The sequence below is a fragment of the Tiliqua scincoides genome, chromosome 3, assembly GCF_035046505.1.
Source record: "Tiliqua scincoides isolate rTilSci1 chromosome 3, rTilSci1.hap2, whole genome shotgun sequence".
NCBI lineage: Eukaryota > Metazoa > Chordata > Lepidosauria > Squamata > Scincidae > Tiliqua > Tiliqua scincoides.
This window is the reverse complement of record NC_089823.1, coordinates 191,928,848-191,950,872: the sequence shown is the minus strand read 5'-3', so window position 1 is coordinate 191,950,872 and position 22,025 is coordinate 191,928,848. Positions and strand designations below refer to the sequence as shown.

General features: G+C 48.5%; 1 protein-coding gene across 2 annotated transcripts in view; it reads left to right on the top strand.

Annotated features, from left to right (window-relative positions):
• The window catches only part of DNMBP (dynamin binding protein), a 64,119-nt gene extending 42,321 nt beyond the window's left edge, over positions 1-21,798 (top strand). For both annotated transcript variants that reach the window (XM_066622152.1, XM_066622151.1), the window contains 13 exons: positions 11,770-11,963; positions 12,613-12,712; positions 14,319-14,466; positions 15,340-15,357; positions 15,917-16,116; positions 16,791-16,921; positions 17,028-17,132; positions 17,352-17,480; positions 18,094-18,426; positions 19,029-19,211; positions 19,593-19,791; positions 19,900-20,330; positions 20,617-21,798. In XM_066622152.1, the coding sequence (XP_066478249.1) occupies positions 11,770-11,963; positions 12,613-12,712; positions 14,319-14,466; positions 15,340-15,357; positions 15,917-16,116; positions 16,791-16,921; positions 17,028-17,132; positions 17,352-17,480; positions 18,094-18,426; positions 19,029-19,211; positions 19,593-19,791; positions 19,900-20,330; positions 20,617-20,802 (2,357 nt within the window). In that variant the 3' untranslated portion in view covers positions 20,803-21,798. The remainder of the gene's footprint in view (positions 1-11,769; positions 11,964-12,612; positions 12,713-14,318; positions 14,467-15,339; positions 15,358-15,916; positions 16,117-16,790; positions 16,922-17,027; positions 17,133-17,351; positions 17,481-18,093; positions 18,427-19,028; positions 19,212-19,592; positions 19,792-19,899; positions 20,331-20,616) is intronic.
• The last annotated feature ends 227 nt before the right edge of the window (positions 21,799-22,025 follow it).

Sequence of the window (22,025 nt, the reverse complement as noted above, 5' to 3'; positions counted from 1 at the left end):
GACCTGGCTGTTTTGCAGTATCTCAATCCTGTTCCCCGAGCAACATGGAGTGGCTGCAAGCTACTCCACTGTTCTCTGACTTATGTCACCTCTGGAGGTAGCACAAGCCCGAGGAGTCCTATTGGAGCTGTGGTGGCTTACCCTGGGGTAAGAGGAAGAGTTTCACCTTGTCTCCAGCTGAGCCACTTTGTTCCAGTGCACGATAGGATTGCACTGTTAGTGTGTTGTGCCGTCCAGCTCTACTGATTTGGGGAAGGAACAAATTATAGATCATTATCGGTATAGCTTTTTCTCCTGAAACCAACTTGACCAGCCTGGCAGATGACCTGTGCTTGGACATAGAGGCACTATAACTCCAGACTGGTTTGATAATTCTGTACTTTTATTTTCCACCTGGTCGTACACATTAAAAGAAGTGCATGTTTGTATCCTGGTCCCTCCCCTAGTTTTCCTGGTGGGTCATCCTAATGGGAGGGTGGTTTCATTTAGTAACACATGGAGGGCGAGTTTCAAATGGAACACCTCCCCCCAGTTGGGAAAACTTTCTAGGGAAGCAGGGGAAGCAATGGGGGTCAGTACTTGGACCATGGAAACCCAAATTCAAGACCCTCCACAACCACGAATCTTACTGGGCAACCTTGAGGCAATCCCTGTCTGTCTGCTTAACCTGTCCGCAAGAATGTTGTGAGGATCAGTGGTGTCAGTAGGATTCGCGTCACCTGGTGCGGGAGGCCTGTGCGTCACCCCATGTAGTGGGTGGGGCAACGCCCCAGGTGGGCGTGGTGATGTACCATCACCCTACCCCTACTGGTTTTTTGGCTGTACCTTTTGTTAGAACACAGATATTTCAATGTGGTTTGCTTCATTGCATTCTGCATGAAATTACACATTGATTGATATATAACATGATGGTATTATTCCTCCAAACTCTGATTTTAGTGATTTTGAAAACGTGTAGAGTCTCACACATACACACCCCCCCATGTCAACTTACTAACACCTTATTGCAGCAGTTCTCAAACTTTTAGCACTGGGACCCACGTTTTAGAATTACAATCTGTCCAGGACCCATTGGAAGTGATGTCATGGCCAGAAGTGACATCATCAAGCAAATTAAAATAAATAATTAAAAATAATTAAATTAAAATAAAATAATTAAATAAGGGTGAGCCAGTCCTGTTCCACCAAGTGAATCTACTCTGAAGTAAGTCCTATTGTGGTCAATGGGGCTTACTCTCAGGAAAGTGTAGGTAGGATTGCAGCCTGTGAGCCCAATCCTATGCATTTCTACTCTGAAGTAAGTCCCGTAGTGGTCAGTGGGACTTACTCTCAGGAAAGTGTGGGTAGAATTGCAGCCTGTGAGCCCAATCCCATGCATGTCTACTGTGAAGTAAGTCCCATAGTGGTCAATGGAGCTTACTCTGTAGTCTGCCTGCAATAACAACCCCCCAAAAAGATTCAGTGAGATTTCCAGCCCTCCCCAGTGCCCAGTTTAAAGTTCTTCTATTTCAGGCACATCAAGATAAAGACCCTCCTGGCTTTGCAAGTGCAAAATAGAAAACTTCCCCCTTACCATTCAAGCTTCTTTTTTGTTTTTTTTTGGGGGGGAGGCTGCCTTCTGTAGCAGCTCCATTGGATCAGCACCCTTCTGGTGTCCTCACATTCCCCTTTGCCTGGCCTGACCACCAACCAAGGCACATCTGCCTACTCGTGAGTAAAAGCGACTGTGAGCCTGCTTTGCTTTTCATAGGGCTCCGTAGACTGGAAGGAAGGCAGCTGGGAGGGAGGAACCTCCTTCTCTGGTGTTTTGGAGCCTCTCAGCCTGCCTCTACTAAGGCAAGTCCACGAGTAAATGTGGCCAAGTGGCTTCTTTTCGGGCTCAGACTCGCAGCTGGGAGGGGGGAGCTTCTCGGGTGTTTTTGGGGGGCTGCATTCATTGAATCGGGACCATTCTGGTGTCATTGGATTCCTATCAGCCTGCCCTTTCCAACGGACTATGGCAAGTGCGCATACTCATGAGTAAACATGCGATACGGCTCACTTTCACTTTCCATAGGGCTCCATGCATTTTTCCTTCCGGTTTTTTTTGCCATAACGTTTGAACGAAAGGAGCTATTTAAATTCTGTTTTTTGCACCACACTCCACTGGCCATTCCGCATCCAATGGTGTATGGCATGACGCGGTAGTGCCTAACCCCGTGATGTTAGCGCATTCTCCCCCAGGGCGCGTCACACACACACACACACACACACACACACACACACACACACACACACACACCGGCGTATCACCTGGTGCGGCCCGCACCCCCCTAGCGATGCCAGTGGTGAGGATAAAACAAGTGGGAGGAGCAACATACACTGCCCTAAGATCCTTGCCAGAAAAGGTGATATATATATGCAATAACCACTGTACTCTTTGGGGGACTGCTATGAAAGACTGTTCAGAAACATCTGTTAGCTTCAAAACTTTGCATCCAGCCTATGAGTGTGAGTGAGGCAGCAGGAACACTGAACACTGTGCTGAAAGGACTCCATTGTCTGCAGTTCTGATTCTGGACACAGTTCAAAAGTGTTGGTTTTAGCCTCTGGACCCAGATTATCTCAGGGAGTGCATGGTGGCCTTGTTTTTCTCCCCATATGAACCCCACCCATTAATTAAGGACATCACACATTGGTGCTGTTTCTACCTCTGTATTTAGAGCAGGTTCTGCTCAGCAGAGGTCTTCACATTATGGAGCTCTCTCCCAGTGAAACCCTTAAGGCCAGCTCTGTTGTAGTTTTTGGAAAGATTGCAAAGACATGCTTATTCAAGCACACTGGTTCCCAACCTGTGGTCTGTGGTCCATGAGACCCTGAGAAGTGATTCGTGAGGTCTCAGGATAAAAAAAAGATTGTCTCCAATCACTTCCAGCATTTCACTTCCACCATTTCCAGCATTCACTTCCAGCTCCCCCACAGACTACAGAGAAGGTGGAGAATGAACCGCCCACAGCCAGCACTGATGTCTGTTCTCCACTCTCTCTGGTAGTCTGTGGGAGAGCACTTGCTCAGGAGATACTACCCCATGGACCACCATGGGCAGAGAACGGACTAGCCACAGCCACAGCTGGTACGTCCAGCGTCTTGCCAAGTGAGCACTTCCCAATGGACCACCAGAGAGTGTGGAGGACAGAGCAGCCGCAGCTTGCACTGAAGTGTTGGCTAAAGCTGTGGGTGGCCCATTTTTCACCCTCTCTGGTTTTCTGTGGGGGGGGGCACTAGCTTGAGAGATGCTTCCCCATTGACCACCAGAAGGGGTGGAGAATGGACCACCTCCAGCCACAGCTGGCAACAAAAGCAGCGACACACAACTTTCTCTGTAAATAATAAATCTTCTCTAATTATTACAAATTTAATTGTACATTTTGTGTGCAGGGGGGTGGGAGAGTTGCACGTGGTCTGCAACTATTCCAATTTTTGTCTCAGTGGTCTGCAAACTCCTAAAAGTTGGGAATCACTGCTTTGGCAAATATTTCACTTTTTTCATACCACCTTTCCTCCAAAGAGCTCAGAGCAGTGTACGTGGTTCCTTCTCTCCTTTTGATCTCACAACAACCCTGTGAGGTAGGTAGGTAAGAATTACTGACTGACCCAAGGTCAACCAGGAAGCTTCATGGCTGAGCAGGGATTTGAACCTGGATCTTCCAGGTCTAAGTCCAACTCCCAAAACACTCTACCATCCTGGCTCTGCAGATGAAATGTGGTTTGGTTTTAAACTGCTGTATTAACAACGGTTCAGTTGTGTTCACAGTTGTAGTTGTCAGGCAAAGAATGTTTATGCATAATTGTTGGTTCAAGTCATTGAAATACTCTGCGCCAGGGGTCGGCAACTTCTTTGGGCAAAGCGGTCAGACAATCAGCAATGACGTCATCAATGAATGATAGAGTTTAGTTGGGGATAGCTGTCTCCTTAAGTCTGTGGGAGCCAAACTACACATGTTCTTATGAATGAATGCTAGTATCAGAGAGAGAAGGGCCCTGAATCACTGACTAGGGTGCCAACTTCAGCTGTTCATCAATTGCTTAGTTCTTCTGGTTGCCTCCCACAGCAGTGAGTGTTCCCCTGAGGCTGTTGCTTTGTCTTTCCATTTGCCCCAGTGCTGCCAGGCAGAGCACTGAACAGAAACCTGCTTTCATTTGGAAATTTAAGGCAGATTGTGTGTCACACCAATGGAATGTCCTCCTTTTTCTCTGGGCCCTGATTTCCCTGCACTGAACTGAAGCCCTGGGAATTCTTTTCTGTGGAGGCTGTGGTTACTCTGCTGGGCTGCCACATTGTTTCTGGTTACTTACGCATCACATGGCCTTGTGTGTTCATTCCAGCAAGGGCCACACCTACTTGGCCTGGATTCTGCACACAATACACCTGCTATTGGATTCCTGTGAAAAGGAGGGGTATGTGGAGAGAGAAGGGCTGGCAGTTGCTTGCTGGAAAAGCAACACAACGGGCTGCTTCTGGGGAGCCCTGTTTGGCCCTCAAGGTGAAATGTTGGAGATTGTTTTGCTGGAAGAAATGGACTCCACACTGGCCAGTGGTGGCTCCCCAATCCAGGATTGGATTCAATATTTTAAACTGTTGCTAGCTCAGATCCTTTATCACAGTTGACTTTTGATGAGAGTGTACCTGCGACCCTTGTGGCTGCTATGAACCAAGAGTGAAAACCAATGCTGCCACCTTCTTTTCTGGCAAGGCGCCTGTGCCATTACGGCTGTATAACAGACATACATTTTCCTGTGCAGTGATTGTGAAAGCTGCACCTCTTGCATTCCTGTCTGTCATACAGCCATTGAAAAACACAGACAGATGACACTTCTTTTGTCAGAAGGAAGATCTCCGGATCTCTGAGGATCTCTGACGCCCTGTCTGCTGAACAGGTTCCTTCTCCTTAAGGTTTCTATGGGAGGAATACAGTCCCATTATAATGCCAGGCTGGGGTGGACAAAGCAGAGCACCCCTTCCCTTCTTTAGATTTTTGGTACCATGTGTCATGTTTCTGTGACTCAAGTGAACTGTTGGGGGAGTGACTGGAGGTAGAGTTTCCATCTTAACTCATAGGACTTCCATGTCTTTAATAACAGTGTGGGAAGCAAAAAGTCAACAGGTGCAATGCTGCCACCATAAAGATGCATTGATGCATTTGTTGAATTTCTGGGATGCAACTCTTAAATTAGTATTGAATATTTATGCACTGCTGTTCAACAAAAAAGGTTCACAATGTGATTTGCAGAGCAAAATAATAAATAAATAAATGGTTCTCCATTTCACAAAAAAGGTTTAAAAAATATTTTAAAAGAGATAAGAAAACACCAGCAAATGGCCACTAGAGAAGATAGTATGCTGGGGTGAATGAGGTCACATGTTCTCTCCTGCTAAATGTAAGAGGAGTACCGCAAGTATGAAAGGCAAAGGCCCAGAAGCTGTGCCAGAAAAAAGGTGGCAATGTTAGCTAGAATGTTGGAGAAGTGTGCAATTTTCTCTCTTTGGACTGTGGCAAAGTCACTGAACCACTGTGAACAAAGCACAGGTGTTATGCATTGTCTTGTGGGGCATTACACTTTTGGGATGGAACAATGCTGAAGCTGCTTCCTAATTTCTTTGTAGCATCACATATACCAAAAAATTGCATGAACAGCCTTAGTAAGGAGCTAAGTGCCTCCAGCCCCACTGGTTGTTGACAAAAAAAGTGGGGTAGTTCATTTGGGAATCTGGCCCTGTGGTCCATCAATGCCAGCATCTATGTCCCATCCCCCCCCCACACACACACACAGAGTTTCTGCTGACTTTTACCGGTGCCTGCAACATGTAGAGAGCATTTTCCTTGGCACTGAGGAGCTCGCACTGGGCTTATCACACAAATAGTAACTGTACCCAAAAGCACAATAGAGGGCTGCAACTTTTTTCTAGCTGGAATTTGGGCGAAAGATAATGTGGCAGTCAGATGGGCTAGTAACATCTGGGGAAGATCCCAGACATCTTGGCCACTTGCACAAAGCCATGGGAACAGGCTGGGACTGGCAGGGTTTGGTGATGTTCACGCTGGCAATGTGGATCAAGTAACAAAGAATCATTGAATGAAGAATGTACGTGTGCAAACCCACCCTGGGACAGTGGTGTCTGAGGAGGCCGTTGAGCTTCTCAGGGCTGGCCCATCCATGAGGCCAACTGAGGCAGTTGCCTCAGGTAGCAGATTTGTGGAAGGTGCCCACCTCCACTTGCCTCCACTGCTGCTCCCACTCCCTGAACTGGAAAAGGAATAGGGGGGGAGAGCAGAAGAGGACACATGGAGGAGAGGAAAGTGGTGGGACTTCCGTTTCCAGTCCTAGGAGTGGGAGGAGCAGGGAGGAGTGGGAACAGTCCTAGGAGAGGAACAGGGGCTGGCACATTGCCAGATAAGATTGTCGACACATCTCAAAAAGGACATAGTGAAAATGGAAAAGGTGCAAATGAGAGCAACTAAGATGATTACTGGGATGGGGCACCTTCCTTATGAGGAAAGGCATTTGGGCCTCTTCAGCCTAGAAAAGAGATGCCTGAGGGGGGACATGATTGAGACATACAAAATTATGCATGGGAAGGATAAAGTGGATAGAGAGATGCTCTTTACACTCTCACATAACACCAGAACCAGGGGACATCCACTAAAATTGAGTGTTGGGAGAGTTTGGACAGACAAAAATATATATTTCTTTACTCAGTGTGTGGTTGGTCTGTGGAACTCCTTGCCACAGGATGTGGTGACGGCATCTGGCCTATATACCTTTAAAAGGGAATTGGACAAGTTTCTGGAGGAAAAATCCATTACAGATTACAAGCCATGATGTGTATGTGCAACCTCCTGATTTTAGAAATGGGCTATGTCAGATGCAAGGGAGGGCACCAGGATGCAGGTCTCTTGTTATCTGGTATGCTCCCTGGGGCCGCTGTGAGATACAGGAAGCTGGACTAGACGGGCCTATGGCCTAATCCAGTGGGGCTGTTCTTATGTTCTTAAGGAGGGTAGCATTTGGCATGCCATCTTGGCTGCCAAGAGACACGGCTGCAGTGCTGCTACTCAGCTTATATGCCTAGTGAATTCTTGGCCCTCCTGCTGGCCTTCTTTCAGCCTTTGTTGCAGGACCACAAAATGGCACATTAGCATTTCAGCGTTCCTCACTGGGCACTCAGCTTGATTGAAAGGGCATGCATGTGTCTGCTTTTGCCAGGAGCATTTGTCACTGGCTGTGGGAGTGAGACGTAAAAGCTGTCCAGCATTCAGGCGTGGGAGACAAGAACCAAGGCCCTGCCAGAGCATGTCTGATGGTCCTGTCTCATCAAGATTCAGCACACGTGGCCAAATAGTGAGATCTGGTACCCAAAGAAAATCTCTACATGTCAGCTGGTCCATTCTTATGAGCCCTTGGAGTTATCTATTTATTTAATATATAACTCCATGTACAGTTTGGCTCACCAAGGTTTTATTTTTCCAGTTGTCTTTTGATAATAACTGGGTGTGTCTCAAGCCAGTGTGGTGTAGTGGTTACAGTGTCAGATTAGGACTGCTGAGGCCTGGGTTCAAATCCCTCCCTTCCCTAAGCTTCTTTATTGGGGCAGTCATTCTAACCCAGCTCTCATCCTAGGTCTCCCATCCTGGCTCTCATCCTAACCTATTTCACAGGGTTGTTGTATGAAGCCATGGGGGAAGAGAGAACCCTGAGCTCTTTGGAGGAAGGGTGGAATAAAAATATAGACAATAATGCTCTATAACAGGGGTCTCCAAACCCCGGCCAGGGGGTCAGATGCGGCCCACGGCAAGCTTCTATCTGGCCCGCAGCCAACCTCTTGTCCCCTGAAAGCCTCTGGCCCACTCAACTGAACATGACCAGAATTCTGCTCTGATTGTGTCTGGAGGGTGTTCTGAGGGCCAGAGAGGTTGAATGAATGAGCCCATTCATTCATTTATTCACTCTTCTAAGTTCCATCTCTTTTTTATTTAAATTTTGTATTTAAATTTCCCCCCTCCCCCCCCCCCGGCCCTCAAAACCATGCCAGATATTTGATGCGGCCCTCTGGCCAAAAAGTTTGGAGACCCCTGCTCTCTATAACAAAAAGACTGCAGTAGAGCATCATGTTATCCCAACATAAAAGAGCCCCACTGGATCAAGCCAATGGCCCAACTAGACCAGCTTTCTGTATCTCACCTTAGCCCACCAAGTGCTTCAAGGAGCACACAAGACAACAGACACTACGTGCGTCTTGGTGCCCTCACCTGCATTCTGAGGTCACCCACTTCTGAAATCAGGAGCTTGCACAAACCCATCATGGCTTGTAACCCGTAATGGACCCTTTCTCCAGAAATTTCTCCAAGCCCCTCTTAAAGGCATCTAGGCAAGATGCCATCACCACTTCTTGTGGCAAGGAGTTCCACAGACTAATTACTCACTGGGTAAAGGGAAATGTTCTATGGTCTCTGCTGTACCTTTGAAAAATGTCAGAGATCACATGTAATGTTGGTGAAAATATATAGAGGAGGAGGAAATTGGGGTTGATTTCGTTGGAGAGAACACGTGCCATCACACCCCCTTGTTGCGTCTGCAGAGTGAGCCGCTTGCTCGCTCCACGCCAGGCAGTGCAGCATCCGTGCCGGCGCTGGAAAGGGCTGCTGCGGGAAGGGGGCGAGAGCGCTGGGGGGGGGGGCGGCGTGCATTCCCTTGAAAAGAGCAAATGCCCGGCCTGGGAAAGGCCGGCCTGGGGGTTGCTGGGCCCCAGGAATCCGCGTGTGAACCTGCGCCAGGGGGCTGGCCCGAGATAAGACAACAGCAGCAGCCGCAGGTGGGCTGGAAAACCAGGAGCCGCCGTCGCCCCTGCCAGGCTTCCGAGCGAGGGTCGGTGCGGATCGGCGGCATCTGGGCTGCCCTTTCCACAGGCACTTTGGTGACTCCTGCCCTGACCGGCGGCCTCACCCTGGTGCCCCAGATTTGGCAACCGGGTTAAGAGAGGAAGGTGGGCGGCGTTGTTTTGCTGCCCCTCCCTGCCTCCTCCTGCTGCCTTCCTACCTCTCCCATTGCTCTGCCGGGGGCATTCAGGGCTAGGCTGGCAAGGGGGATCCCCCCCATGCCCCTCTCGGGGTCAGGCGCTCCCCGCCCAGCAGCGCTCCCACTTGGCTGCCCTGTGTCTCTGCCCAGGAGCAGGTGGCACCCTTTGCCCTCCTCCAAGAACTGGCTGGCGGGGCTGCCTTCTCCCCAGCGCAGTCCGGGGGAGGCCCCTCCTCCTCCTCTCCCTCCTCCTCTCCGTGGCGGCACATCTCCAGCTCCGGGCTTTGGCTCTGCTCGGTCCTGGGCGGGCGCTCCCTCCTAGGGATATTGAGATGCTAATACCCCAAGAGCGCAAAGAGGGGCGGCGGGTCAGATTTGCCCGTCTGCCCCCGATCCCCTCCCGGATGCCCCCCACTGGAGCCACAGGGGGGGCCCACAAGGACTCCAGGGCTGGACTTGGTGAGGAACCTGGGGAGGGGACCCCTGCCTGGGCAGGGAGGTGGGGAGGGAGGGGGGACTGACTGGGGTGGGGAGAGGAACAAAACCTCGCCAAGTGGGGTTCTTTCCCCCCCCCGTCGCCACTTGCACCAGTCGGAGCCCCGCTGTAGCCCCCCACCCTCCGCCCGTGAAGTTGTAGCCTCTCTGACAATGGAAAAGGGAAAGGAATGCCGCTCCTCGAGTTGGTGGCAAGCTCCAGTTCAAGGCGGCGCTGGGCTGTTGGGGAGGGGGGGAGTGGATCGTCTTTCGCGTGCACCTGAACCTCTTGCCAGTTCTTCGCCAGGCTGCGGGGACTGCTTTCCTCTGCTGCAGCCTGAGATCCGCCTCTCACCTTGCAGAAGGCTTCGTGCCAAAGTGCCAAGGCTCCAGCCTAGGAGAGCTCAGTGCAATACATGGTGCAGAAGTTCTGATTTTGTGTCTTTGTGTCCACAGTCACATTGGTTCAGCCTCCTAGACATCAGTGCTCAGCATGCAGCTGGTAGTCAAGACTGGATCACATCAATGACCCTGTGGCCGCACAGTTTCCTACCTGCAACAGTGGCAAAGGGTGACCCAGTTGCTTCCAGGAATTTGATCACTATATCTGATACTGTTAGAGTAGCTGACTGCCAGCTGCTGGCCACTTCAAAAACACTATAGGTGTGAAGGAAGGATGCTCTGAAACAGGACCGCCCATTCATGAGGTCAACTGAGGCAGCAGATTGGCAGGAGATGCCCGCCCACCCACTCACCTCCAGTGCTGTTCTCTGGATTGGAAAAGGAAGAGGGGAGAAGAGGGTGGTAGGCTAAGTGTCTTCCTTTTCAAAACCCACATTTTCTGTGAAAATTTGGACGCTGTGTAGCCCCCCACTCTCCTTTGTTCCATGTGTTCTTTTCCATTCCATCCCCCATCCCTTCAGGACAGTATTTGGCAACTGACTCTGACTGAGCATCCTCTCTGATCATTCTCAGTACTTGAAATTTTTTTCCTGATGCAGTTTCCTAGATGGTCTTGAACTCATTTTCCTATTGCTACTATTGGTCATGATTTCTTCTGGTAGCAGGGAGTTCCATAGATCAGTTATGTGTGAATAACTTTTTTTCTTGTTCAACTTTTGATTGTTATATCATTTATTAGGATATTACCATTCTAGAATCATATATCATTCTAGAATCTTATGACAAGATAAACTGTTCCCCATTTTTTTCTTTTTTAACATTGCCTTGTTACATAACAAAACATAACTTTTTTGTTTTCTGCTAAACAGAGAGTGCAATCCCATGCATGTTTACTTGAAATGTAAACATGCATGCATTGAATGCAATATGCTTTGTTTTTTAGTAATAAGGGTAGACTGTAAGGAGCCTCATGTTTTTCTGTCTTTCTATGCATGGCAAATACTGTATACCTGTGATTAGTTCTGTTTTGTGCCATTTTGATATATCCCTTTCCATTTGGTTACAGAGCCATTCTGACACTGGGTGACCAAACTACTGCATGCATGTATAGATGGGGCAATTATTTCTTAAACCCTTTTCAAATAGTCTGTAATGTTCTGTTTACATTTCAGTGGCTGCAGTACATTGAATTAATGTTTTTCAGGAAGCTATCCTCAACTTTTCCATGATCTTCTTGAGTGAAATTGATTACACCCATATTATGGGTGGTCTTAGAGCCACTTAGTGCATTGTTTTTAAACGTGTTTGATGCCCAGGGAGTTCCTGGTTCATCACAGCTTTCTGTAACATCTTCCCATGTCAGAAGATTCGTGACCTATGTAGGGGTCTTGTGAAATTACCCTGATTCATAAGGCAAGGTAGAAATGTAGTTAAACTAAACTAGGCTAAACTACATAGCCATGCAGCTGTGGTCATCAACCAGATTGGCCTGTGGCCAATCCAAGCAGAGCAGACAAGTGAGGAAAAAGTTCTCTCTCCTCCCTCTTAATTATTTACTCTTGCCAAGATACTCATCACTGACTGAAAGGCCTAGACCAGCATGCTGTATGCCCTAGGAGAGAGGGAAATTGCCGGACACATGTGGGTGGTACAGCCCATGTGTTTCTGGCAGTTCCTTCCTCCTCTTGAAGCCACAATGCTCTTTTATCTGCTCAAAGGGAGGGGAAAGCTAGAAGGTGATCCTTGGGCTGGTTTTGTTCCATGTGCTTCCAGTAGCCTGTAGCTGCCTTATAAGAGCTCAAAGACGCTATCCTGATGACATCAGTGTTTCTCTTTCAGAAATGACCCTGCTCTCCTCTCAGCCAGCGTTGCTGGACTCTGTAGCTGCTACAGCCACCACTCCCAACCCAGAGCAAAGGATGTTGGAGAAGAGGGCAAAGGTCATCGAAGAGCTGCTGCTAACTGAGCGGGATTATATCCGGGACCTGGAGATGTGTGTGCAGAAGCTACTGGTGCCTCTGCAGGAGGCGCAGGTGAGAGTAGCCCATGGCTGGAGCAGGGCCTGTGGGAGTTGGCACGGATCTCATAGCCAGTGCATTGAATGTTGGGCTTTGTCTTGGGAGAGCTGAGTTCAGATCCCTGTTCGACCACAAAGCTGGCTGGCTGGCCTGGGGCACGTCACTTTCAGCCTAAGGATGGTTGTGTGGACATAAGAGATGACATGGAGGAAAGGCAGGATAAAAGTTTAGAAACTCTGAGAAATGGAGAGTCTGCTTGATGGAGATCCATGGAGAGTGCGATGGATGCATGGAGGAAATGTTTGGGTAGTGTCTGGAGGGGTGGAAAGGCAACTTAGAATGTGAAGTTATGGGGAAAATCCCAAGGTCCAATTCGTTTTGGAGTGAGCTTTCTTAAGAGTCACTTTTAAGAAGCATCATACCCTTTTGTGTTGTCACAGTCAGTGACATCTCTTACAAACATCAAAAACATTTTCCATGACCCACAGAAAGCTTATAAAATGTGTCGGGCATTTTGCAGATTTTTCCCAGGCAACCTCATATTCTGAGCACTGGTTTGAAGATTTGCCTTTTTTGGGGGGGGGGGGGAAGGGGAGAGGGTTTCTGGTTTGAGAGCTGCCGTCTTTTCTGTTTCTTACTCTGACACTGCCCTGCTTCCACCTAGATGCCCCATGTAGACTGTGAGGGGCTGTTTGGGAACATCCATGCGGTGATTGCCTTCTCAAAGCAGTTGCTGAGCACTCTGGAAGCTGCAAGTGCTGTTGGTAAGTCTTTCAACTGAAGCTGCTCTTTGGGGGATGTTTGAGCCCAGGAGTAAGGAGAGCCTGGGGTAGGGGTTGCCTTGGGCAGCAGCACAGTTTCATGGTGGCTCTCCCAACCCATCTTGTTCCTAGACAGGACTCGTATCCCTCTGCTTTCTGCCTCTTTTTGATGTCTAAGAGTAGCTGCCCCCCCTCTTCTGATGTACCACAGGTTTCCACATGGCAGCGCTAGAGAAGAGTTGTCACTGTTCCTGAGCCAGCCTGCACCTTCATCCCATGCAAAATTAGTGGTCCAGTCCTATCCAATTGTCCAGAGCCAATGCAGCTGCAATGTAGCCACAAATCAAAGGGAACAAACATTGCCTTCCCCTGAGGAGCCTCCGTGACTGCTGGCCCACTACAGGATGGAGCACATATCCCATTGGCACAGCTGCACCAGTGCTGGAAAGTTGGATAGGTTTGGGCCCTAGGTTTCTCTGAGTCCATTGTAATCAGTGGGTTTAAATAATCCTAATTGCATAGGATTGCAAACTCTGCTTCACTCTCTCTGTTACACATGACTTTTCTTGAGTTCATATCTGCTGGAAACAGGATGGTGGACCAGATCAGTTCATGGCCTGATCCAGTAGAAACTGTCATTATCATTTGGAATATTTATATACTGCTTTTGAACAGCAAAATTTTGAAAGCACTTTCCACAGCAAATGGAATAAGAAGATAGGTCCTTCTCCCAAAAGAGTCTCACAATCTAAATTTTTAGATTATGAGCCCTACTGGGACAGGGTGTTATTATTAATTTGATTTTGAATTTAGTCATTTTTAGTTATTTTGATTTCGAACGCTTTGTGAACTCTTTGTTGAAAAGCTGTATATAACTACTACTACTACTACTACTACTACTACTACTACTACTGATAATAATAATAAATAAAGAAATACGCAAAGGAGAAGCCAGCGAACAACCATCAGGATAGATGCTACACTGGTGAATATAGGAGACCCTATCCTTTAAAAGGCGTTTCTTTGCCCTGTTAGCAGAGTTCTGCTATGTTAGTCCTTAGGTTCCCCTCTCTTAACAGTCTAAACTGGCCAGTGGGTTTGTGGAATGGTAGTAAGACATAAAGCACCTTCTTCTCCTTTTATAAACAATTCCCTAGTGCCAGATGACTCAAGTAAATGAGTCAAGCTAGAGTAGGGGATGATGACCCAGGGCCCCTAGCCAGTTTGGCCCAGGGGAAGAGTTTCTTCCTGCCCCACACTCTCCAAATAGGGCAATCTTCAGCCTGCCCCTAGTTGTTTTAGTTCACGTAGTCCCAGATGAAGAGGAGAAAAGAACATGTTCTTGGTGGGAACAAATCCCACCCAGCTTGTGGATTCCAGCTGAGGACCACATTGTACATTGCAGTTTTCTGCATAGGGAAATAGAGAGGGATGGAATGGTGGGAGCCGAAGCAAGGACTAGTTTCCACCCACTGCCCTTCCCTGCCCTCTCAGTGCTGCTGCATCTTCAAGTGAGAATGTTGGAAGTTGTTACCTGCTGTGTCACATGTATCAGAAAACAGGGCCTAGAAAGGGTTGCTGAGTGATTCATCTCTCTCCCTGCCCCCAGGACCAACATTCCTGGCTCTTCGGGCTGAGCTGGAAGATGTCTACAAAGTGTACTGTCAGAACCATGACGAAGCCATTGCTCTTCTGGAGACCTATGAAAAGGATGAAAGAGTGCAGAAGCACCTGCTGGAATCTCTGGAAAACCTCAGGTGAGAGTGTGGGTAGGACCTTCCTCTTATCCCATACCACATGTTGCCTCAGACAGGAGATGTTTTACAGCCCAGTCATTGGATTGTGACAGAGCCCATTGTGCGGAACCCATTGTGACAGTGGAAATGACTTCCGCTGTCGTAAAATGGCTGCTGACAGAGCACTATGCGCTCCATTGCGGCCATTTAGCACATGCTGTTGCAAGATACAGCAGCACTGCAGCTCCACCACTGGACCCCACCACACCTGCTGAACTAAGTAAGGCAGTGGTGGAGGTGGGGGAGGGGGAGGAATGGGGCAGGGGGCTGCAGGGAGGGGTGGAGGCAATGGCGATGTCCTGTCTCCTCCATTTGGAGGTTCTCTGCCCCTTTCTTCTCGGACTTGCACCAGCTAAATAGGTTTGAGGAGACCCATTGGCGAGCAGAAGGCTTATGGAGTGGTAAGGGAAAATAATTCCCTTTTCCTCTCCCAATCTTCCCAATCCCCCTTCCCTTTTTGGCATGGCTACTTTGCTCGGGGGGGGGGATTGGGGTCTTAGCCTCACACCTTTGCACACACCCTTTTCCTTTGCACACCTTCCCAGTTGGATGGTATTAGTAATCTATATAGTGCCATCAGTGTATGTGGCATTTTACACAGAGTAAATAACATCTGACAGCAGACTCCACTGGTTTGTGCTGGGGCAGAATGTGAGACATGCACATACCCTCTGGATGTGGTTTTCAGCCTCTGTTTACTTGGGATGGGAGTTCTTGGCGAATGGTTTGGGTGCAGCTGAAACTGTTGCTGGGTAATCAGAAAAGGTGGAGATGGTAGCAACCCCTGGTCATTAACTACTTTCTTCTTGTTTTTCCCCTGTATTGTGCTGCCAGGAGTCTGTACAGTGAATGGTAAGTGATCTTTTTATTTCATCAGCCCGTTACGTATTGTTCACAATAACGCTGTGTGCCTGGTTTCCCTCTCCTATCCTTTAGCTTACTTTCTGTACTTACACGACACCATACAATACAAATAAAATGTTTGAGTACCTGTGCATATCTGGATCTGGGAATGGGGTTTATGCTTTTTGCAGAAGGAAGAGCTATACAGATAGCCATGGCCATATTAAGTCAGAGAAGGATTCAAGGGAGGCATGGCTGAGTTGAGTTGTTCAGCTAGTCAACAGAAAGGTGTTGTTAGCTTGACTAGACAAGGGAGGTGCTCTTGGGGATCATTGAGCGAGTTCAGGATAGGCAAGACTGAGAGCTCAATGTTGTGAAATGTGGGTATGCAGTATGTTTTGAGGAAGAAGCCAACTTCACAAGTGCAGACTTGGGTGCACATTGATTTGGGGAGGCAGTTGGGTGGATATGGGGGGGTGATTTCCTTGAGAGCAGCAGTTTGGGGGTGGCTGTGGAGTGCAAGTGACAGCTTGGTTCAGTGTCTGCTAACTTCCCCTATCGTTATTAGGGGTTGCACCAACTATATTGACTCAGGCTCCTTCCTGATCAAGCCTGTTCAGCGTGTGATGCGCTACCCACTGCTCCTGATGGAACTCCTGAGTGCTACCCCCGAGTCTCACCCTGATCGCGCTCCATTGGCAGCTGCTGTGCTGGCTGTCAAGGAGATCAATGGCAACATCAATGAGTCCAAACGTCGTAAAGACCTAGGTGAGCTATGAGGAAGGGTGGTAAGAGAGCCACATGGGAGGGGGAGCGATGTATAGCATTTGGAGGTGGTGTGGCTACTTTGAAAATATTAAATTTATTTCAGCACCAGCTTTTTGGCCCAATCTTATCCCACTTGCAACTGCAATGCAACCCAAAGGTAGGGGAACATTTGTTCCCCTACCTTGAGGAGGTGTCTGTGAATGCCTGCCCAGCACAGGATGCCGTGCACACCCGACTGGCACAGCTGCACTGGCACTGGAAAATTGGATAGGATTGGGCCCTTTGTGGATTAGAGTTCACTTTATCAGATGCATAAATCAGTTGCTTAATCAGAGAGAGGAACAGATGTGAAAGAACTGCCCCCCCCATTAGATTGGCATAAACTGTAGACTAAAAGCAGAAAATCAATTCAGTTTAAGCCAATAATACTTGTTTGGCAGGATTACTTATCCAATTGATGTCCAGTTATGATGAGACAGGCCTTTCTTTATGTCAGAAGTCAGGCCTACCCACCTACTCTCATGATGCTAGATTTGTTTGGAAGTGGAGCAGGGGAAAGTTTGCAGTGAACTGGTGTAGGACTGTAGGAAGCAACTGAGGGGAGCCAGGTGTGGGGGGGCAGTGAGTTTTTGACAGGGTTTCTGATCCTCTTTCCTATGGCACACACCCTCCAGTACTGAAGTACCGGAAGACTGATGACGATAGCCTCATTGAGAAGATATCCAAGCTCAATTTCCATTCCATCATCAAGAAGTCCAACCGTGTCAGCAGCCACCTCAAGCACCTCACAGGTTTTGCACCTCAGGTACTGCCTGGCTCTGCTTGGGTGCCTGTGGATCCGTTAGAAGGGTGTGGATCCATTACTGCTTGAGTAAGCTCCATAGTGCCTACAGCCTCCGTTTCTTTTGCAGCTCAAGGATGAGGCTTTTGAGGAGACCGAAAAGAATTTCCGGATGCAGGAACGGCTAATCAAATCTTTCATTCGGGACCTTTCCCTTTATCTGCAGCATGTCCGGGTGAGTAAGTATGTGGGGCGATTGTAAAAAAAACTGGGGTCTGAGCTGTCTGGCAGGTCTGACTTGCATGACTAGCGAACTCAAAGATGCCTGCTTTCTGCCCCACAGTGAGGGACCCTCTCTGCTTCCAGGTGCTGGTGGTAGCTAGACTTGCAGAGGTTCTCAATAGGCTCAGCCACCAGGGTAGTAGAGCTGATGTCTATCTGTCTCCACCCTCAGGAATCAGCTTGTGTGAAAGTGACAGCAGCCCTGAGTATGTGGGACCTCTGCATGGAGAAAGGCAGTGCTGAATTGGAGCAGTTCCAGAAAGTCCACCGCCTTATCAGCGACCAGCTCTTCTCTGATTTTGTGAGTGAGATCTTTCTGTCTTTCTTTCTGTCATGTGCCTGCCTGTATCTGGTGCCTCCTGCTTGACACAGATTCATTCTGCTGCCAAAATAGCTGCAAAAGAGCTGTGGTAGGAAGAGATTAGGACACATTTTGTGTGAGATGAGGTGCAGGGGAAACTGGGAGAGAGACTTTCAGGGCTAGTGACACTCCTGGTAGCTGGAGGAGATTTATCTTGTATTGGATTTGGGACAAAAGGGAACCATTGCAAGAGAGCCTTTCTCTTGAACAACATATGTTGAGAGGCTGGGTATGGCAGACACCTTACTCACACTACAAATAGAGTTTTTTGTTTTTCTTTAAAAAAAAAAAATCTACAGAACAATGAAAAATTCTTGTTTCTATGCACTGTTTTCCCAAGCTCAATTTGTACTAAACTGCACTGAAGGATAATTTGATGCACTGAGGTTGTAATCCTATCCACACTTACCTGGGAGTAAACCTGTTGACTATATTGGGACTTCTGAGTAGACATGCATATGATTGGGCTCTGAGTGCAGGAAAAGAATTTTATATGATAAAACAGGGGCAAGTGTGCCATGAGGGTTTATGATTGTCCTTCTGTGTCTTGTAGAAGGAGCGCACAGAACGACTGGTGATCTCCCCTCTGAATCAACTACTGAACATGTTTGCTGGGCCTCACAAGCTGGTGCAGAAACGTTTTGACAAGCTTCTGGACTTCCACACTTGCACAGAGCGTGCTGAGAAGCTGAAGGACAAGCGGACCTTGGAAGAGCTCCAGTCGGCCCGCAACAATTATGAGGCCTTGAACACCCAGCTGTTAGATGAGCTGCCCAAATTCCAGTGTTGTGCCAAGGAGCTTTTCACCAGCTGCCTGCGTGGCTATGCAGAGGCCCACTGTGACTTCGTGCGCCTGGCGTTGCAGGAACTGCAGCCTCTGCTCTCAGTAAGTATCCAGAGGCCAGGATGATTCAGGGGGCTCAGCCGGACTGGTGGTGGGCTGCCTGATTTCCCTCCCCACCCCCTTCCACGATTCTATTCAGTGCACAGCCCAGTTGTGGTGTGGGAGGAAAGTGTACATCGTAGGTGGACCCAGTGCTGTGTAGATATTGGCTCATGTGCTGGACTTGCAGGTTGACTTTTTGGTTTGAGTTACTTCCATGTTTCTTTCCGAGATGAAAGTGAATGTATAGGATTCTACCCTCACATCCCCTCCATTGGGTAGATGTGACACTGTTTGGTACAATCTCTTCATTCTCTTGAGGCTGGAAATGCCACTAATGGCAAGAGTCTGATCAGGAAGGTCTGGCTGAAACAGAAGATTCCTTGGGACAAGGAGGCTGATCCAGGACATCATGGTTAAGCCTAAACTGTAAATGTGGAAGAGAGGGCAAAAAGCCCTGTTCTGATGCTAGTCTCTATAATTGTCTCAGGGTTCACCTTGCATGGCACATGGCTTCATACTGCTTGTGTAGATCTTAGCTGACTTTTGATTGGCTCTCTGTTTCTACCATTCTTTCCTGGCTGTATTGTTGTTCTCTGTCCCAGCTGCTGAAAGTGGTTGGCAAGGAGGGGAACCTCGTTGCCATCTTCCAAGAAGAGCATAGCCGGGTCCTCCAACAGCTGCAGGTCTTCACCTTCTTCCCAGAGACCATCCCTGTCACCAAAAGACCCTTTGAGAGGAAGAGCTTGGAGCGCCAGTCCGCACGGAGGCAGCCACTCCTGGGCATGGTGAGTTCTGTAGGGGCAGCAAAGGGTGCCAGGGTGGGAGTGGTTAACTAAACCTGGAGATTATCCGGCATGGTTGGGGTATTAAGGAAGGCCAGTTCCAGTTGCATTCACAGGCCTCTGCTTGAAGGTTGATTGATGATTTATTTTAATGATAAAATGCATGTCCTTTCTTCCATGGTGGAAATCATGGAGGCTCACATGGGGTTCCCAGGCAGTCTTCCACCCGCTGTCCAGACTGAAACCTGCTTAAAATTCAGCAAGATGGCTGTGTCGGACATCCTCAGATTGTGGTTGAAGATGACAGGCCTGAGCCCAGAAAGTGTTGGGGCAGCACTGCACTTCTTTGCCCCTTTCATAGCTGTTGTCTTACTTTCCTTGTAGCCCAGCTACATGCTGCAGTCAGATGATCTGCGAGCAGCCCTCCTGACTCGATATCCACCCGACAAGCTCTTCCAGGCTGAGCGTAATTTCAATGCCGCTCAAGAGTTGGATGTGTCAATGCTGGAAGGTGATCTTGTGGGTGTCATCAAGAAGAAGGACCCCATGGGCAGCCAGAACCGCTGGCTCGTTGACAATGGGGGTGAGTGGAAATCTGACTCTAGGCTAGCCTTAGACCATCTCCTGTTTGGGACCTGCTCCCATTTCTGTAACTACACTTGTGATTGGTGACTTCTCTTTATCCTTACAGTGACCAAAGGGTTTGTGTACAGCTCCTTCCTGAAGCCTTACAACCCACGATGCAGCCACTCAGATGCTTCAGTGGGCAGCCATTCCTCAAGTGAATCTGAGCACAGCGGCTCCTCATCCCGGAGTAGTAGTACGCTAAGCAGTATACCAAGCAGTGCCTCTGTGAGCAACACACTGAAGCCCCCTCAGGACTCTGACTCCCAGGGAGATTTGAACAGTTCTGTGCAGACCCTCTCAGAGGTAGATGCTGTCTGCCAACCCCAGAAGGCTCCTACCGTAGAATCTGCTCCACCTTCCCACATTGTTTCAGCATCCCGGAGATACAGTAACCCTGATTCACACAATGGACATCCAGCCCGGCCCAAGGCCAGGGCAGCACCTTCACTGGATAGCAGCTCGAGGTTGAAGAACAATGGATCTAAGGGAAACCAGGTGAGCAGGTTGGAAGTGTAGATACAGGGGTGGCACAGACTGGATAGGAGCATTTTTCCACCTTTTTATATCGATGGATTGTTTCTAAGCTGGCTAGCTAGGAAGATTCAGCCAAGATCTGCTTTGAAAGAGTCTGCATGTAGGATGGGTTTTTCATCATTTCATCATCATGTAGGGTACAGCTGATATTTTGATCTGCATTAGGTGGAGCTCAGGTTGGTCTGGGAATGGGGATTGCAGCTAGATTGCCACTGACCTGCTCCCCTCTTTTTGTTTTTGCTGCTAGGTCTATTATGCCGTTTATGCCTTCAAGGGCCGGAACTCAAATGAACTGAGTGTAACAGCCAACCAGAGACTAAAGATCCTGCAGTTTGAAGACTTCACTGGCAATCAGGAGTGGTGGTTGGCTGAGGCACATGGGAGGCGAGGCTATGTGCCATCCAGTTACATTCGGAAGACTGAATACACGTGAGATACACTGAAGATACCAGAATTTGGTGCCTTAATCACTGTCAAAGCCAGGCAGAGAACTAAAGGGGGGTGTCTTGCTCTGGCTCCCTGCCTGATTGCCCTGGTGGTCTAGAGTGGGTGCGTTTGGTGGGGAATCAGACCAGGTTACCAGTGAAGTTGAATGAAGTGCTCCCATTGGATTCTCCTGTTTAGCCTCTGAGGCAGAAACCCATCACCTTGGCCTGAGGTGCAGTCCCCTCTATCCCTGCCCCAATGCAGGGGAGCTCATTCCCCCTTGAAGTAGGTGTTTAGCTCCCTTTGACTAATAAGGTTGCAAACTAGTAAGAGATAATGCAGCTGAGAGACATCTGGCAAATGGCAACCCCTGGAAACCATGCTGAGAGCCACATAAGAAGCCCTGCTGGTTTATAGCAAAGGTCCATTTAGCCCAGCTTCCTGTTTCCCACAGTGATCACATAGGTACTTAGAAAGAATGACTAGAAGCACATGCTTCCAGGAAGTCCACAAGCAGGTCCTGAAGTCATAGCTCTCCCCCTGCTGGCATCCATTGGCACACTGCCTCTGAACTTGGACGGTTCTTTCATGGTATATCATGGCAAATGCCTATTGATACGTCTGTCCTCCATGAAACAATTGCAGGGCTGCAGCTACCACTAGCCTCTTTTTCCATGCTGGACCTAATACAAGAACAAGTTATGATTCCATTTCCCTACACACTAGCGTTACAAGCCTGTGTATGCGCATACTGGATATTAGCCACTGCAGGGAGAATAAGGGCTCCTTTGCTCATCCTCAGCAGCCAGTTTTGGTATGTACCTTTGGCTGCAATGTTGGTGTGGGTGAAGGTGAAGCTGGGATTGCTTTGTCTCCTAGACACAGCCAGACTTCGGAAGCCATTCCTGCTCCAAGGGGAAAAGAGCAGGCATGAGAACTGCATTTTCCCTCCTTAGTGATGCTCCTGAGTTGCTGTTTTGTAAATAAAACTTTTCTTTCTGAAGGTCTTTGTGTGGATATATACAGAGCCCTGTTCCTAGCCTGAAAGCTAGGAATGGGCTGATAGGAATATAAGGAAGCTTGATGGGGGGGAGGGGGTGATTGAAAGCCATGTTTACCTAATTGGATTAGATTTTTATGGCTGGGATCAAAATCCTTCTTGAACTCGCTTTAGGATTCACCTAATGCACTAGGAAGAGGCTGAGGGAACCCAGTAATTACAGAACAAAG